This window comes from Callospermophilus lateralis, chromosome 13 (genome assembly GCF_048772815.1).
Source record: "Callospermophilus lateralis isolate mCalLat2 chromosome 13, mCalLat2.hap1, whole genome shotgun sequence".
Lineage (NCBI taxonomy): Eukaryota > Metazoa > Chordata > Mammalia > Rodentia > Sciuridae > Callospermophilus > Callospermophilus lateralis.
In genome coordinates this window covers 98,115,735-98,131,037 of record NC_135317.1, presented here as the reverse complement: position 1 = coordinate 98,131,037, position 15,303 = coordinate 98,115,735, and the positions used below count along the sequence as shown (strand labels likewise).

At 51.0% G+C, this 15,303-nt stretch overlaps 1 protein-coding gene across 2 annotated transcripts in view; it reads left to right on the top strand.

Moving 5' to 3' along the window:
* LOC143412257 (protein FAM163A) overlaps positions 1-4,032 on the top strand; it is a 79,817-nt gene extending 75,785 nt beyond the window's left edge. For both annotated transcript variants that reach the window (XM_076873130.2, XM_076873131.2), the window contains exon 5: positions 383-4,032. In XM_076873130.2, the coding sequence (XP_076729245.1) occupies positions 383-799 (417 nt within the window). In that variant the 3' untranslated portion in view covers positions 800-4,032. The remainder of the gene's footprint in view (positions 1-382) is intronic.
* The last annotated feature ends 11,271 nt before the right edge of the window (positions 4,033-15,303 follow it).

Below are 15,303 nucleotides of genomic sequence, written 5' to 3'. Positions count from 1 at the left end.
TTTGGGCCCAACAAAGCCCAAAGCCATGGAGTGTAGGAGACCTAAGTCCAGGAGGCTGGGAGCTGTGGGTGGTCAGAAGGGAGCCACGCACCACCCTCTGCACCCTTCAGGCACCCAGGGAGTGGCCAGGAGATACTGGGTCATCACATTCACCTGAGGTTTCAGGAGTGGTGGGAAGGCCACCCTTCGGGGGATACTCTGAGAGCTGCTACTGGAAAGCCCTCAGCCCTGCCTTCCACATGAGATGTGTGTCCTTCTCTCTGCCCCCCTCAACCATAGCCTGGAATTACTAACTACTCTGATCAACAGGGAGAGAAAAGGTAAGGTGTGCCCGGGGGCGGGCGTGCACCACCTCTCAGCCATCTCTGTCCCCTCCCCGCAGTATTACTGCTGCAAGAAGAGCACAGCTGAAGATGCAGACCAGGAGGAGGACGAAGAGGAGGAGCATGGCCTTCCCGCCCACCCCAGGGGCCCCACCTGCAATGCCTGCAGCTCTCGAGCCCTGGACGGCAGAGGCAGCCTGGCACCTCTCACCGGCGAGCCCTGCAGCCAGCCGTGCGGGGTGGCCGCCGGCCACTGCATCACCTGCTCCCCTTACCACACCCCCTTCTACATACGGACAGCTGACATGGTGCCCAACGGGGGTGGAGGCGAGAGGCTCTCCTTTGCTCCCGTTTGCTATAAGGAGGGGGGACCCCCATCCCTCAAACTGGCAGCGCCCCAGAGTTACCCGGTGACCTGGCCAGGCTCTGGGCGTGAGGCCTTCACCAATCCAAGGGCTATTAGTACAGACGTGTGACCCCGTCCACCCCAGCCAGCACACACACCAACGCTGCCACCCGGAGGAGCAGAGGAGGCGGCCGGTGGCCCTCCAACAGCCCCACGAAGACTCCTCATTTCTTTGGCCTTTCTTGCTCCAGGGCGCAGGGCTCGCCAGGTTGAGCTGTTGAGTGCTTTGAGATCCAGGGCAGGTCTGGCTCCCGCCCGCCCCGTGGCTCACAGGTTGGGGCCCATCTGATAGGCTGGCCTTGCCGCTCCCCCAGTTTCTCTCCGACTCCCCTCTGACCACCCCCTGCATCACCACAACCCCTGCCAGGATCCCCAAGCCCGGCTCTGCTGACTCGGCAAAGGAGCCCCAGGGAACACGGCTCTAGGGGCCTCTGGAGCCTGTGGGAGATGAAGCGGCCATGTCCAGAAGAAAGGGGGACAGAGGGCAAGGAGAGAAGTGAGGACTGGACACCCAGAAGTTGGGGAGGGCAGGGAAGGTGAGGCCTGCATGCTGGGGTCAGCCAGGAGCTCGTTCACAGTCCAGTTTTCTACCTTGGGGGCCAGAGCTAGTACTGTCCCTGGAGCGGTTCTTCTGGGCCTGTTGATTACTGAACACCCCACACCTGCCTCTGCACCTCCACCCCCTGGAACACCGAGCTGACCTTAAAGGTCGCGGCATAGGTTATGTAGGGTCTGCATTGAATATCCCTGTTCAACCCCCTCCCCCACCGCACCCTTTCTCTGCCTTAGGAACCAGCTGCCCCCTCCTGGAGAAGCTTTTTCAAGTTGTTACTAGAGTTCTAGAAGCTTAGCTCTGAGATCTCTCTGGTCCTCCCAGGCCCTGGTCCACCTCGCTTAGTGCCACGCATGGCCACAGTGCTGTGGGGAGGTGTGCGTTCCTTTCCCCAGGTGCACACGCACCAGTCACCACCAGCAGGCGCTGAAGGCTTTGTCACAGTCAGTAATAGCTGCACAGGACAAGCGTCCAGGGACCCCAATGAGCAAGAAAAGCAGCAAGAACCGAGGTGATATTTTAAAATTGTTTTTTAGTTAGAGATGAACAGAATACCTTTATTTTATTTATTTTTATGTGTGGCTGAGGATCAAACCCAGTGCCTCACACGTGCCAGGCAAGCGCTCCACCACTCAGCCCCAGCCCCAGCCCCCAGGAGGTGATTAGGGGGCCAGTCCCTATGGCAACCAGACAGAAGGTCCAGGAAGAGCCTGGAGTCCTGGGGGCAATGCTGCAGTGACTGCAGCTGCCCCCACAAGCTCCTCCAGAAGCCAGGTACTCCACTTGGGCATCCACCCGTGTCACCAGATCATTTTGTCCCACAGGGAGCAATAGCTCTCCTGAGCACTAGAGGGCTCCTGAGGATCAGGTGTGTCTTGGCAATTGACTTTTGTGCTTGCTGCCCTCCTTGGCCACCCCACTCTCCGGTCTCCTGCTGGTGGGACATTTATTGCTGTTTCACTCTAGTCCCAAGTTCAAGTCCTGCTTACAACCCTGCAGTGGCCTTATGCTTTTTAAGTCATATATCTGATGCAATTTCCAGTAGCTTCTGCAGTAAAAGGTGGCTGTCCCCGCTTCTAAGGGCATAGCTAACCCCTGCCCACTCCTGAGTCGCTGAATGTTACAGATGGCGGCACAGGGATGAGGCTGGCCTCTCTGCTGAAATCCTAGTATTCGACACGGGTAGGTACAGTGGAGGGAGGGGGAAGGGGGACACCCACCTCACGTCTCAACCTGGAATCCAAGCACACTGGGTTGAGAAGCAGAAGACCTGGGCTCTGGCCACATTTTGGTCACTCATTGGCTCTAGGACCAGTCACTTCTCTGAGACTCTGTTTTCTCCAGGAAGATGAGGGTGAAGTCTAAGGGCCCCCTAGTGCTGTATGAAGTGGGGACTTCCTAAAAACAGGTGCAGCCTGGCTATTCCCCCTCGCCCTCCTCCTGACGGGGGATGGATATGCTCCGGCTTCCCAGCTCTGATCCTGTGTACAGGGATGCTGGTTGAATTCTAACTGTCAGACAGACATGTTTGACCCCCATGGAGTGACCTCCTCAGGTGGGAGCCCTGCTTCTACACCGGGAAGCAGCTCTAGGTGGGTCAAGGAGATTTGTCTCCCAGTGCAGGGGAACAGCGTTGATACCTTTCCTGGGCTAATGTAACCCTGTGATGAGCTGCTGGGCCTGGCCGCCCTCCCTGCTTCCTGAGGACCAGCCCCGGTGCCTTGTGCCCCTTCAATTCCACCGCTGATGACCCCAGGGCCACAGCCTTCCTCACCAAAAATAACAACTCCATCGTTGCACCTCCTGCCTTGGAAGAATCGGCACAACCCAGCTAACCACCACCGGCTTCTTGCCCCTGATCTGTTGGGGTCCCTAAGGACAAAGCATCCCATAGCATTGTCTCCTCCGGCAGCTGTCCCAACCTAACTGCTCTTAACCCAAGTCAGAATCTAGGTCCGGGGTGTTAGAAGGCAGGCCACTGCCCTCCCTGCGCAGCCCTCACTGCTCAGAGCACAGGCTCCACACCAGGCTCGGGCTCGCTTGCCCCGCTGTAGCTGCCGGGCCTTGTGCTGGTCAGCTTTTCGTCATTGTGACCAATAATACTTGATCAGAACTTAGAGGAGGAAAAGCTTATTTGGGCTCCATCAGAGGTCTCAGTTCATGGTCAGTGGGCTCCATTGCTTGTGGTGGAAGGGTGTGGCAGAGGGAAGCAGAGCTGGGGAGAGAGAAGGGGCCGGGGACAGAAGAAGCCCCTGAGGCCACATTCCCAGTGCCCTACATCTTCCAGCCATGCTCCACCTGCCTATAGTTCTCACCAGTTCCCAGAAAGTCCATTCAAACTATTAATCTAGCAAATCATTAATCCACGGATGAGTCCTGAGCCCCCAGGACCCAATCATTGCCTAAAAGCCCCACCTGGGACCTTGCTGCGCTGGGGAGCCTGCCTTCCACGCAGGAGCACTGCGGAGATGTTCCAGGCCCAGATGGTAACAGGCCTGCCCCGTGGAGGAGGAAGCTCACCCCACTCGGCCACACTGTCCTGTTAGCTGGGGCGTCTACTACGGGACACTATTTATACACTCTTCAAACTGAACCCTGAACAGGAAGAGAAGGAGGCGGGGCCCAGTCTTCTCCGCCATCTTTCTTGGCCTCCACTTCACTACTCCTGCAGATTTCTTGTCTTGCATCTTTGATAACTTGGAGTCACAACCAAGTGAATGTCAAAATAAATGAGAAATTTGAAATAGAAACTCCACAGGGTTCTCCGTTCTTTTCCTGGGGAAGGGGCAACTGGGCATGGATTTTAGAGGGAACGCTCCATTCTAATACCCAGAAGGTCCGTTTCCTCTCCTCTACTGCTCACATGTTAATGAGGCCTCACCTGCTTCAGGCAGCCCCTCCTGGGCTCAGCTGAGCTGAGTTCACATCCAGGGAGGATTGATTGCTTTGGGGGAGAGGGATTGGGCTAGCTGCAACCCAGGCTGAGAGGTTCTGCCTGTGATGCTGAGCCTCACTGGCTGCAGCCAAGTGTGTTGGGCAGAGATGACAAAACAGGAGCCTTATAGAGTAGTGATGGGAAAAGACTTTGTATGCAAAAAAGAGAACTCGGGTATGAAGCCAGAGCGTGTCTGCATCTGTGTGAGAGAGGCTCTCGTCCCACCTCGGGGTCATGGCAGCCATGACTAGAGCCAGGTGGCAGCAGGCACCCTGACCTGAGCAATCCACACCTGCAGCAGGCCTTCCTGAGCATTGGGAGCACCACTTTACCCCAGCGCAGGGAACGCTGGCTGCAGCTCTGTCACCACAGTCCTCTGGGAACAGAAACCAGGCCCTGAGGCAAATCTTATCACGGCACCCGTCCCATCCTCAAGCCACCTTCTCTGCCCCTACAGAGCAGCCAACACCCCCCACCCACCCACACCTGGCAGCCTGGTGAGGCAGGGTCACTCCAGGCACATTGGCTTGGCTGGGCTTGGTGGCAGGGCCACCTCCCTGGCCTTGCTTCTCCCTGCATCCCTGACCTCCCTCAGCCTCAGGGAGGGAAACGAGGGAGGCAGAAGCAGTGCTGACGGCCACAGGCCCCACGCCCTGGTAGCCCTGGGTCTCTCTGATCAGCAGAGCTCTGCCCTCTTGAGACCACCAGCCCCGGAAGTCACATCAAGCCAACCTGGGGCCTCGACTCTGCTGTCCCCCGACCCTGGGTTTCAGCAGGGACTCTAGGAGAAAGTGCTTTTACCATAAACACTCTCACCCAGTGTTCCACACCCGAGTGCCCAGCAGGAGAGGAAGTCCCCAAACCATGATGTCCAATGCTGGGCACTTCAGCAGCCAGGAGGGGCAGAACCAGGACTCCCCCCAGAGTGCTGTGTGATCAGAAAGGAAGCAGCCACCCCCTGACCCTCAGGTGAAGCTCTGTCACCACAGTCCTCTGGGAACAGAAACCACACCTTGAGGCAGATCTTACCATGGCACCCGTCCCATCCTCAAGTCACCTTTAAGCTGCTCCCCACCCTCCCCCGATGTCTGTACCCTCTCTACCCCAGTCCCTATTCCAGTGACCACCATTCCTCTGTCACCTGTCTGCTCCCTCTATGGAGAACCAGGGAGTACGTGATCTCCCAGAACACACTGCATGCACACTGGGTGCCCTCCCGGAGAGCCGGGTACTCATGGGGTACCCCATCCTCCAGCCCAGCACACAGCACCCTCCAGATGGCATCACCAGCCGGTGGGCATTGTGTGGGGACAGCCGAGGTGATCCTGTGTCACAAGGCCATCGTCTCTTTTCTCTCTGGCAGATGCAGCAATCTAAGGGTGGTGGTAGAGGCTGGAATTTGAATGAAAGTTCAGTGTGAATCTTCCTGGCTCCACCACTGACCCCAGGACTTCAGGCCGTGTTTTGAACTTTTCTGTGTTGGTTTCCTCATCTGGAAAATTGAGATCCTAATGTCTACCGAGTCCACTGCTGGCACCTGAGGTCACTATTCCCATTTGTAGGATTTGTAGACAGACTTATATCTGCATGAGAGGGGCAGCAGGGCCCACGTGGGGCTTGCTCAAGCTTCGGGGTGGGAGGCTCCTCTGGGCTACACTCTCTTGTTCCACCTTTTCTCATGCTCACGCCTTTACTGAGCCCCTCTCCCTGCCCGAGCCAGGCACTGCTAGGACCAACGCCCTGGGCACTTCTGCCTCCCTCTTCGTTTGTACCTCTCCCTCCCCAATGACTCTGTCTGTGACACTTTGAGTGAATACAGCCTGAAACTGCATTTACCCCAAAGAGCTGAAGGAAGGAGGGGGTTCTCATCTTCCAGCTCAATGCACAGCTGTCAGTTTGGCTGTGCTTCTGGTTTCGCTGGTTCCCAAGTTCAGTGCTTGGGTTTGTAAAGCAGATCAATGGGGACAGAGAGGACCTCTAGCCCTTTCCTGTGAGCCTGGATTCCCGTGAGCCTATTCCTGGCTCTGCTGGGCTTCACTTAGAACCTGCTATACTCTCTGGCTTCCCTGCTACAAGAACGGGCCGGGACTCCAGCCATCTTAGGGGAGAGGGTGGGGGGGCAGATACCGGGTAGGGAGGGAGGGGAATGCACTCGTACACCCATGCACCCATGCAGAATATCCTGTGCCTTCAGAGTTAGGAAACCAAAGGAGAGCCACCTGGAGGACTGGCCCTGCCATGTGCCAATGCCTGCCAGAGCTGGCTGTAAGGGACCAGCTTCCTCTGAATCCTCCCTCCTACCTCACATCCTGCCAGGCTCCACAGAGAAGGAAACATCACTACAGCTCTAAGGCTAACCCATGGGCCACAGGCAACTCCACCTCCCTGACTAACCACCCTGTGATCCCGTAAACTCCTCCTTCCAACGGACATAAACTTCCTAAGATGTGAAATCCAAGTTCTCTTTCTCTATTCAGCCTCCAAAATGGTGAAGCCAACCTGTCGCCCTGCGGTGGCCCTGGTCATCTGACATATTCAGGCCAGTTTTCTAGGTAATTCTTGGTTGCAGGGGGGACGTTGCACCACAGACTTCAACTTCACAATGAGTTAAGGCAGCTTGACCAGTACTGGCAGATGGAATATGGGAATAAGGCTTTGGGGCCAACTTCTACACTAGACCCTCAAGCCACCCTCCACTTGCATGGCGGAGGAGGATGGCCGGCAGGATCTGGCCAGCCTACCGTGGTGCCACCAAGCACCACTAACCACCTGCACACTTCTGCCTCCGTCTCCCTCCTGAGCTGTGGTGGGCACCAGTGGAAGAAGGGCTCACCAGGGCAGCTCCTGTGCGCTTACCTTTGCCCTGGGCCTGCTCTGAAGGGCAGAAGTGGGCTCTTTTTAGACAGGAAAAAATAAACCCTGTGAGCACATTCCTTGTCATATTGTCACCAGACTTTTTGTTCTGGACTAAACAATGCAAGCTCAAACAGAGGCCTGATCCTTCTCACAAAGTCCCCTGAATCCTTCCCCAAACACAAGGACCCAACTAAAGGGAGAGGTCTTTTCCACACCACCTATGCATACTGGACCCATCACAGTGACAGTAACTTGTGGAGCTGAGTCTCTAACTCATCCCTGGCAGGGCAGAATCGTAGATAGGGAGTGAGAGGAAGGCAGGGGAAGGCAGGAAGTTATCTTATTCTTGATGCTAAAGGTCAAGATCACTGAGAGCAACTACATACAGGCTATGAAAAACTCAACGTTCTCCAAATTTGTGAAAAGGTTGTTTGATGAACATATTCAAATACATTCAGGATAAACATACTTATCATGAATATCCTCAAAAGATGACACTTTCTGCTTCTTAACTCCTTTGGTGGGCAGCCCTGGACTCTTCCTGGAGCTTAGGAGATGAACTTCCAACCAGGGTCCCTGCCCCAACCTAGGCAGAAGTCACCCCTCCTTTTGAAAACTCCCCTCCATGGTCCCTGGTGCACCTGGCTCCCTAGTGTGGCCAGTCCCACCCAAGCCTCGGGGAACCACTTGGTCTCCATACTTCCTTTCTATCCTATCACCAACTGCCCCAGCAGTTGGAGCATGGCAGCCCCTTGCCTGTTGAAAGCCCCCAGAAAGTCCCCACGGAAGCAAGTCCACAGCCTAGCGGGAGGAGGGATAAGGAGACGGGCCTCCCTGCAGACTCCCAGTGGAGGGACAATTCCAAGTTCATCATTTCAGATGCCCAGGATGATTTAACCTGGGCATCAATCCAATGATGGCCAGAGGCTTGGATTGGTTAAATCGACCTGGGCATCTGAGACTGTCTTCCCCTCCAAGTCTGACCATAAGACACCAGCTCACTCAGTCCTGAGCATGGAAGAGCTCGGGGCTCACTGCAGACCCTCGTGCACCCACCAGGTCTGCATTGCTCCCACCCAACCCCAGGCCCCTTGACCTGGCAGTTTCCCACTGCATGGGAATTGCATCCTCACTCCTAAAACGGGAGCACTGCCCTGGAAGGCTCTGTTCTGGGTCTAAGGGAAAACGGGGAAATTACACCAGAGACCTGCTTCCCCCTCGGAAAGTCCCCTGAGCTCCAGCCCCAAACCGCAGGGGGCTCCGGAATGATCAGAAGGCCCCACGCTCCAAGCCCCAGGCCTCCAGCCACTGAGGTCTCACCACGCCTCCACCTTTACCTCCCGCCTCCTGAAGAGGAGTCTGGAGCTGGCGACAAAGGAGAAGGAGCCCCAAAGAAAAAAGAACTGAGAACTTAAAATAATACAAAGGTCGCAATAGAAAATGTGCCTAAGATAAAGAAAAATGGGAAGAATCCACATGATGATGACGTGGTAATATTTCCTATTGGGGGACAGGGAATGACAAAGGGGCAGAAACGAAGCTTTTCAAATTATGCCTTGCTATGTTATTTTGATTTTTTTTTTTTTGTCACTCTACATTTTTAAAAGAGTTTGTTTGTTTTTGGTCACTCTACATTTTTAAAACAGTTTTTTTTTCCCCCCTCAGTAAACTTAAACGAAAACCGCGAATGAGGGTGCCAGGCGCGCCCTGGCGGGCTCCCGCAGGCGCATGCGCGGGGAAAGCTGCGCTCCTGCCGGGAGAGGCGCCCGGGAGCTGCGAGCGCCGCCGGGGCCCACAGCGAGCGTCTGGGGTGCTGCCAGGCTCCACCCTCCAGCCCCGCAGCTGGGACTTGCTGCCCTGGGGCCTCTCCGGTGGCTTTCTACAGGCCGGGGGCTGCCATGCTCCAATTGCCCAGCCGTTTTCTCCCAACCCGACAAAGCGCTGAAGATCAGCGTGAAAAACAGAGTCGGCAGGACAGGTTCGTATGGTATAATGTCCAAAGATACTTTTGTCGTGGTTAAAGGAAACACTGCAATAGAGAATGTGTGGCTTTTGACCATTTCGAAGGGTACGGTTCCATGGCATGAATTCATTCACAAGGTCGCGAAGCCACCTCCGCGATCTCCCCAAAGCCCCTTCATGGCCCCTAGCGGACCCTCTGGAGCCACTCGCGTTTGGGCTTACCTTTAGCAGGTATGTGCTATTTAGCACTCTAGGTGTGTGCTATTTTGCATTAAGAGAGTTTTAAGGCAGGCTCGTCCCGCGCGCCCTGCTGGAGGAAAGGCAGGCAGCCGAGGGCCGCGCTTCTGCGCCCACGGTGAGCTCCGCCCAGCGAGAAGTGGCTTCAGCGGCTCCAAAGGTAAAGGAGTTGGAATGCAGCTGAACGGCCTGTCCTGGGGACAGGCGGACGGGCAGCACGATTTCAACAGGGTGGAGGCTGGGAGAGCTACGAGCCTCAGCACAGAGAGGCGCAGGGAAGCGGAGGAGCCGCTGGGAGGCTGGGAAGCTCGCCTAGGCACAGCGGTGGGTGGCATCTCTCTCCCCTGCCCAGCTTGACCCACCTGGCCTCCTTTCTCCAACCTGTTAACACATTGAGGTTCTAGACTATGGGGTGGACGGCGGAGGCTTCAGGCAGACCACTTATGGGTACTCAGGCGAAACCGTCCACTAAAGCCCTCCCCACCCAGGAATGCTTGCCCTGGACCATAAATGGTCCCTAGTCTGACAGGCCCCAGGAGTGGGGGTAGAGAAAAACCAGGAGCCCACTCCCCACACCTCCAGATTTTCCACCCTGAGCCCCCCCAGACTGACCCATTTAAATGATCATAAGGTCTACAAACCTGCAGGGATTCAATGAAATTTGTGCACATCTAGTATTCAAATCGGGTCCGTGCATCTACCCCCCCACCCCGCCAGTTACAAATCACTATGAATTTTCTCTACCATACTCACCCACCGGCATGACTTTCCACTGTCAATTCTGACCCCACAAACCTATCTGCACCTACCCAAGTCCTACCTCTCCTTCAGACCTTCGTGATTGTATGATTTACGCCCATGCAGCGCTTGGAAGTAATCATTCCCTTTTCTGAATGAGCAAAACCACTGATTTCCACCAAACACCTCTCTGACATTCTGGGCTGGATTACTGGTCCTTGTCACCCCCTCATCTTCCACTGCAGGCAGGCCCATCCCGCAAGGGCTGGAGTCACCACCATGTCAGCCCTGGCATCCAGCACAGCACCTTGGGCACAGTTTGCAGTCGGCCCAATGCTGCCCCAGGAGAGAGAAGCCCTTCTCCCTTTCATTAGACTGGGATTTTTTTGGGGGGATCCCCCTAATTTTTGTTGCTATTGTAGTAAAATACACATAAAATTAGCCATTTTTAAGTATACAGTTCAGTGAATTCAGTCCGTTCATAAGGCTGTGCAACTATGACCAACACCCATCTCCAGAACTCATTTCATCTTGTAAAACTGGAACTTTGCGCCCTCTGTAAACAACAGTGCACATCTTCTGCTCCTCCTTGGGCCCTGGCAACTATCATTCTACTTTCTATCCTGATGATCTTGACTATTCTAAGTACGTCATAAAGGTGCAATCATACAGTATCTGTCTTTTTGTGACTGGCCTAATTCACTTAGCATAAGGCCCTCAGGATTCATCCATGATGTAGCATACGCGAGTTTCCCTCCTTTCAAGCTGACAGTCCCTCATGTATTGCAGGTACTGTACCACATTTTGCTTATCTATGAACGTCATCTGTGAGGGACACTTGGGTTGTTTTCGCATTTTAGCAACTATGAATAATACTGCTGAGAACATGGGTGTAGAGATAACTCTGAGATCCTGTTTTGACCTCTTCTGAGTGTATACCCAGAGGTGGAATTCCTGGGGCATGTGGTAATTGTTTAAACTTTGAAGAATCACCATTCTATTTTCCACAGCAGTTTTGCCATTTTACAGTCCATTCACTGCCCCAGGGGTCCCAGGACTCCACACCCTAACACTTGTTATTTTCTGATTTTTGATAGTAGCCATCCTGATAGGCGTGAGGCAGATCAAGCCATTCTTAACATTTTTAAAGAGGTAGATGTATTCAGAAGGGGAGAGGAAGAAATAGAACAGTACAATAATTTTAGGTGAGAACAAGAAAAGATTCAAGTTCAGGGATATAAGAAGGTCTTCATTCCCTTTAGGTGTGTCATCTAAAGGGCATTAGGTTATGCTTGAGAAACTGAAGACAGAGGTCTCCTTACACCCAAGCAGAGCCTCTGCCTTGGAACTTTGAAGCTGATTAACTTAGTAATGGCTGTGCAGACCCAGTGGGTCAAGCTCTGCCGGGGTGGCTTTCCTCTGTGATGAAATCTTGGACTCTGGCCTTATCTGCAAAACTGGGCACATTGCTTTTCCTGTCAGACAGCTTCTATGGTTCCATGTCGCTAAGTAGACAGGATGACCTCAAATGGTCCTTCTAGCCCTAGGACACTGTGATGCTAACAGCCAGGATCCAGTCTGGAGTGTCTTTCTTCCTTTGCTTCCCTAATTATCTCTTCCACTTCTCAAGATTATGAGCCTGTCACCTGCCCATCCTCTGCATGTTGCGCTCATCTCTAGTTGAATTTCACTGTCTTCACTTGATAAATAGTGATCTAAGGCCCATTCTTAGTAATTTCACTCTTTTTCTCTCTAAACTGAGGACAAAGTCTGGTGGGGAAGAAATGCTGCTAACAGCAGTTTCCTAAAGTAATTATTCCACACCTGGCAGACAGAAGGACTCACCGCCTCCAACCATGGCCAGTCTTAGAAAATCTGAGTTCATCTCCTACACCTGGCTTCCACTGTGTTTTTATTTTAGTCCAGGGAAAGTAAATGCCTGAAGTGTTTAGGGAAAGTAAATGCCTGAAGTGTTTAGGATTCATCTGTGAAAATGTGTGTGATTTTTCTATCGTACACTTTAATCATCTCCTCAAGGGCAGGGCTGGTATTTTTGTTTGTTTTTCTCCAGTGCCTGGCATGATATTTTGCACCTAGCTCAGGTCTTGAATAGTGTTAGTAGAATGAGCAGTTTTGCCTAAATTTGCTCATCTCTAATGGCTACATTCTTAGTGGGTTTTTTCTCCCCATTTAAACCATCTTTTAAGTTCTATTAGGATTTTTTCACATTTTGTATATATGTATTAAAAGTAAAATGTCAGGCTGGACATCTGGCACACCTATCATCCCAGCTACTCAGGAGGCTGAGGCAAAAGGATCCAAGTTCAAGGAGCCTGGGCAACTTATGAGACCCTGTGTCAAAATAAAAAGGGCTGGGGATGTAGTTCAGTGGCAGAGGAATTCTGGGTTCAATCCTCAGTACTGAAAAAAAAAAAAGGTTTTTAATTTAATAATTTTTTTTTAAAGAGAGAGAGAATTTTTAATATTTATTTTTTAGTTTTTGGTGGACACAACATCTTTATTTTATTTTTATGTGGTGCTGAGGATTGAACCCAGGGCCCCTTGCATGCCAGGCGAGCACGCTACTGCTTGAGCCACATCCCCAGCCCCAAAAGGTTTTTAATTTAAAAACTCAAAAAGTAAAATGGTCAGCTTTGCCACCTCAAAAATTTTATGAGAAGGAAAAATAAACCCAAATCATGTACAAGAACATCTATGAAGCAGATCATGAATCAGATGTAATCAGTGATACACAATGTGAAGGAAAGAAGTACGATATAGGGCTGGGGTTGTGGCTCAGTGGTCAAGCGCTTGCCTAGCACTGAGGCACTGTGTGGGTTTAATTCTCAGCACCACATATAAATAAATGAATAAAATAAAGGTCCATCAACATCTAAAATTTTTTTTAAAGTACAGCATAACTTACTAGTTATTATGAAGGGACATTTGGCCATATGAAAATAATAATCAATGGTTTTGACAGCATGGTAGACAATGAATTCATCCATGCCTCAGCTTTTCTGAGGCCAGATCTCGGGTTGAAATCAACAAGTTGACAATCTGAAGAAACAGAGAATGAAAACTGATAGAAGAATGTTGTGCAATGTCACTGAGAGTAGAATCAATGTGACGAATTAGTAACTACCATGAGCACCCAATATATGTCCACTCTGTTCAGAAATGTGTTTGGTAAGCAGAGTCCCCCATTGTGTGAAGGGATTGCTGCCCATCTGCAGGAAGGTAGCAGGGGCACATTCAAACGGCCCTCTTCAGTCAAAAACAAACACAGCGAATAGGAAACTGTGAAACTGACCTGCAGCCTACCTTCACAAGAGGCGTTCAAACATTTTAAAAGGCTGCTTGAGACAAAACAATTACCAAATATTTGCAGATACCTCCACCACCACTGTAGGGCTTGCCAACCAGCAGTCTTGACAATGGACCCAACCTCGTGTGCAGCAGTTCAGATGTGGGCGGTATGGAAGGTCTGCAGCTTCCTACCCACTCGCCACTTTTGAGCATTAAATTGTTTCTGATCCTCAAAAATGTACCTCTTGTTTTAGAGCCTGGGTTTCTTTTACTATTATTATTGTGTTTGGAGTTAGGTGTGCCTCACTCCCAAGTGAGGACTTCCAATGGCATCTCTAGAAATTCAACAATGAAAAGCACTGTCGTATTGAAGGCTCATCTAAATTGTTGACTTGTATGATGTTAAAAATTACGGATCCTAAAAAAAAAAAAAAAAAAAATTACAGATCCTAGAAAGCATCAGGCTATGGGTCAAAAGTACACAGTTTGATTTTTAGTTGTGTTCCTGGGATCTGCCTCCTTGGCTGAAAGCAGCTAAGATCTTGGTCCAGAAGCTAAGTTCTTTTATTAGTTTGATGGTGCTGCTTCTGCACCAGTGACACACAGTACAACTCCAGATTTGACGTCATTCCTATTGCATCTTGTATAAAATTATTACAGTAACTGAATAATTCATAATCCCTCCCCCTTCCTTATCACTTTTTACAGCATTGAGGCCTGTGTGTTCTAGCGCATTTATGGACTGTAACATCCTGTAGTGGTGAGTTTATGCATTAAGAAAAACATGCTGCTGCTAACCAACTGTGCATGTTTGGAATGGGTATTAGGGAATCCGTGTTCTTCCCCTCTGGCTTACTTGACTAGCCCAGTTCACTGAAAGCTTAGAGTTTAAGATATGCCAAGTCCTGAGAGTTATTATTTTTCTAAACTGCAAAAATAAATCTTCCAGGTTTTTATAATTCAATTCATATTTGGTAGGAAACTAGTCTGAAAAATGTGTCAACCAATCCTTTGGTTTTATTTGCATATAGACAGTGGGGTTGTAACTTTGAAAGAATGGTGAGGATCTAATGGGTATGGACCCAAGTGCTTCTGCTAATTCTGTTTTGGCACCATTTGAAGACTGGAATTCTTTTTTTTATTATTATTTTTAATTAGATATTGATGGACCTTTTTGTTTTATATGTGGTGCTGAGAATCGAACCCAGTGCCTCACACATGCTAGACAAGTGCTCTACCACTGAGCCCCAGCCCCAGCAGACTGGAATTCTTTCACCCACCTCCACACTCCCCACATACAAGACCATGGATGCCCTTGCTTAAGAACTGCATTCCTAATCAGGACACCCCAGGTTAGTAGCAACTCCCGGGCTTGCGCCTATTACTTCACTCTTTCCCTCTGTCAGGAACTGTTCACAAAGAATGTGATCAGAAGACGTCAGGAGATGATAGGCAACGTCTGCACTATACCTCTTCGCTGATGGTCATGAGTACCTCCCAAGAATCTTTGGCTCTTCACCTAATTGCCAATTGAAGGCAGTTTCCTTTCCCATCATTACACCATTTCCATTTCTATAAACTTGCTATTTTGGAAACTTTAATCAAGAATCAGGGGCTGCGATTGTAGCTCAGCAGTACAGCACTTGCCTACCATGTGTGAGGCACTGGGTTTGGTTCTCAGCATCACATAAAAATAAAGAAAATTAAAGTATTGTGTCCATCTACAACTTGGAAAAAAAAAAATAGTCATCTAAGCCAGGCATGGTGGTGCAATCCTATAATCCCAGGCTGAAGAAGGAGGATCACAAGTTTGAGACCAGTCTCAGCAACTTATTGAGGCCTGAAGCAACTTAGTGAGCCCTGTATCAAAATTAAAAAAAAAATAAAAGGGGCTGAGGATTTAGCTCAGTAGTTAAAGCACCCCTAGGTTCAAATTCTAGTACCATTCCCCCAAAAGAAGAAAAATAAAAGAAGAAATCAGTCA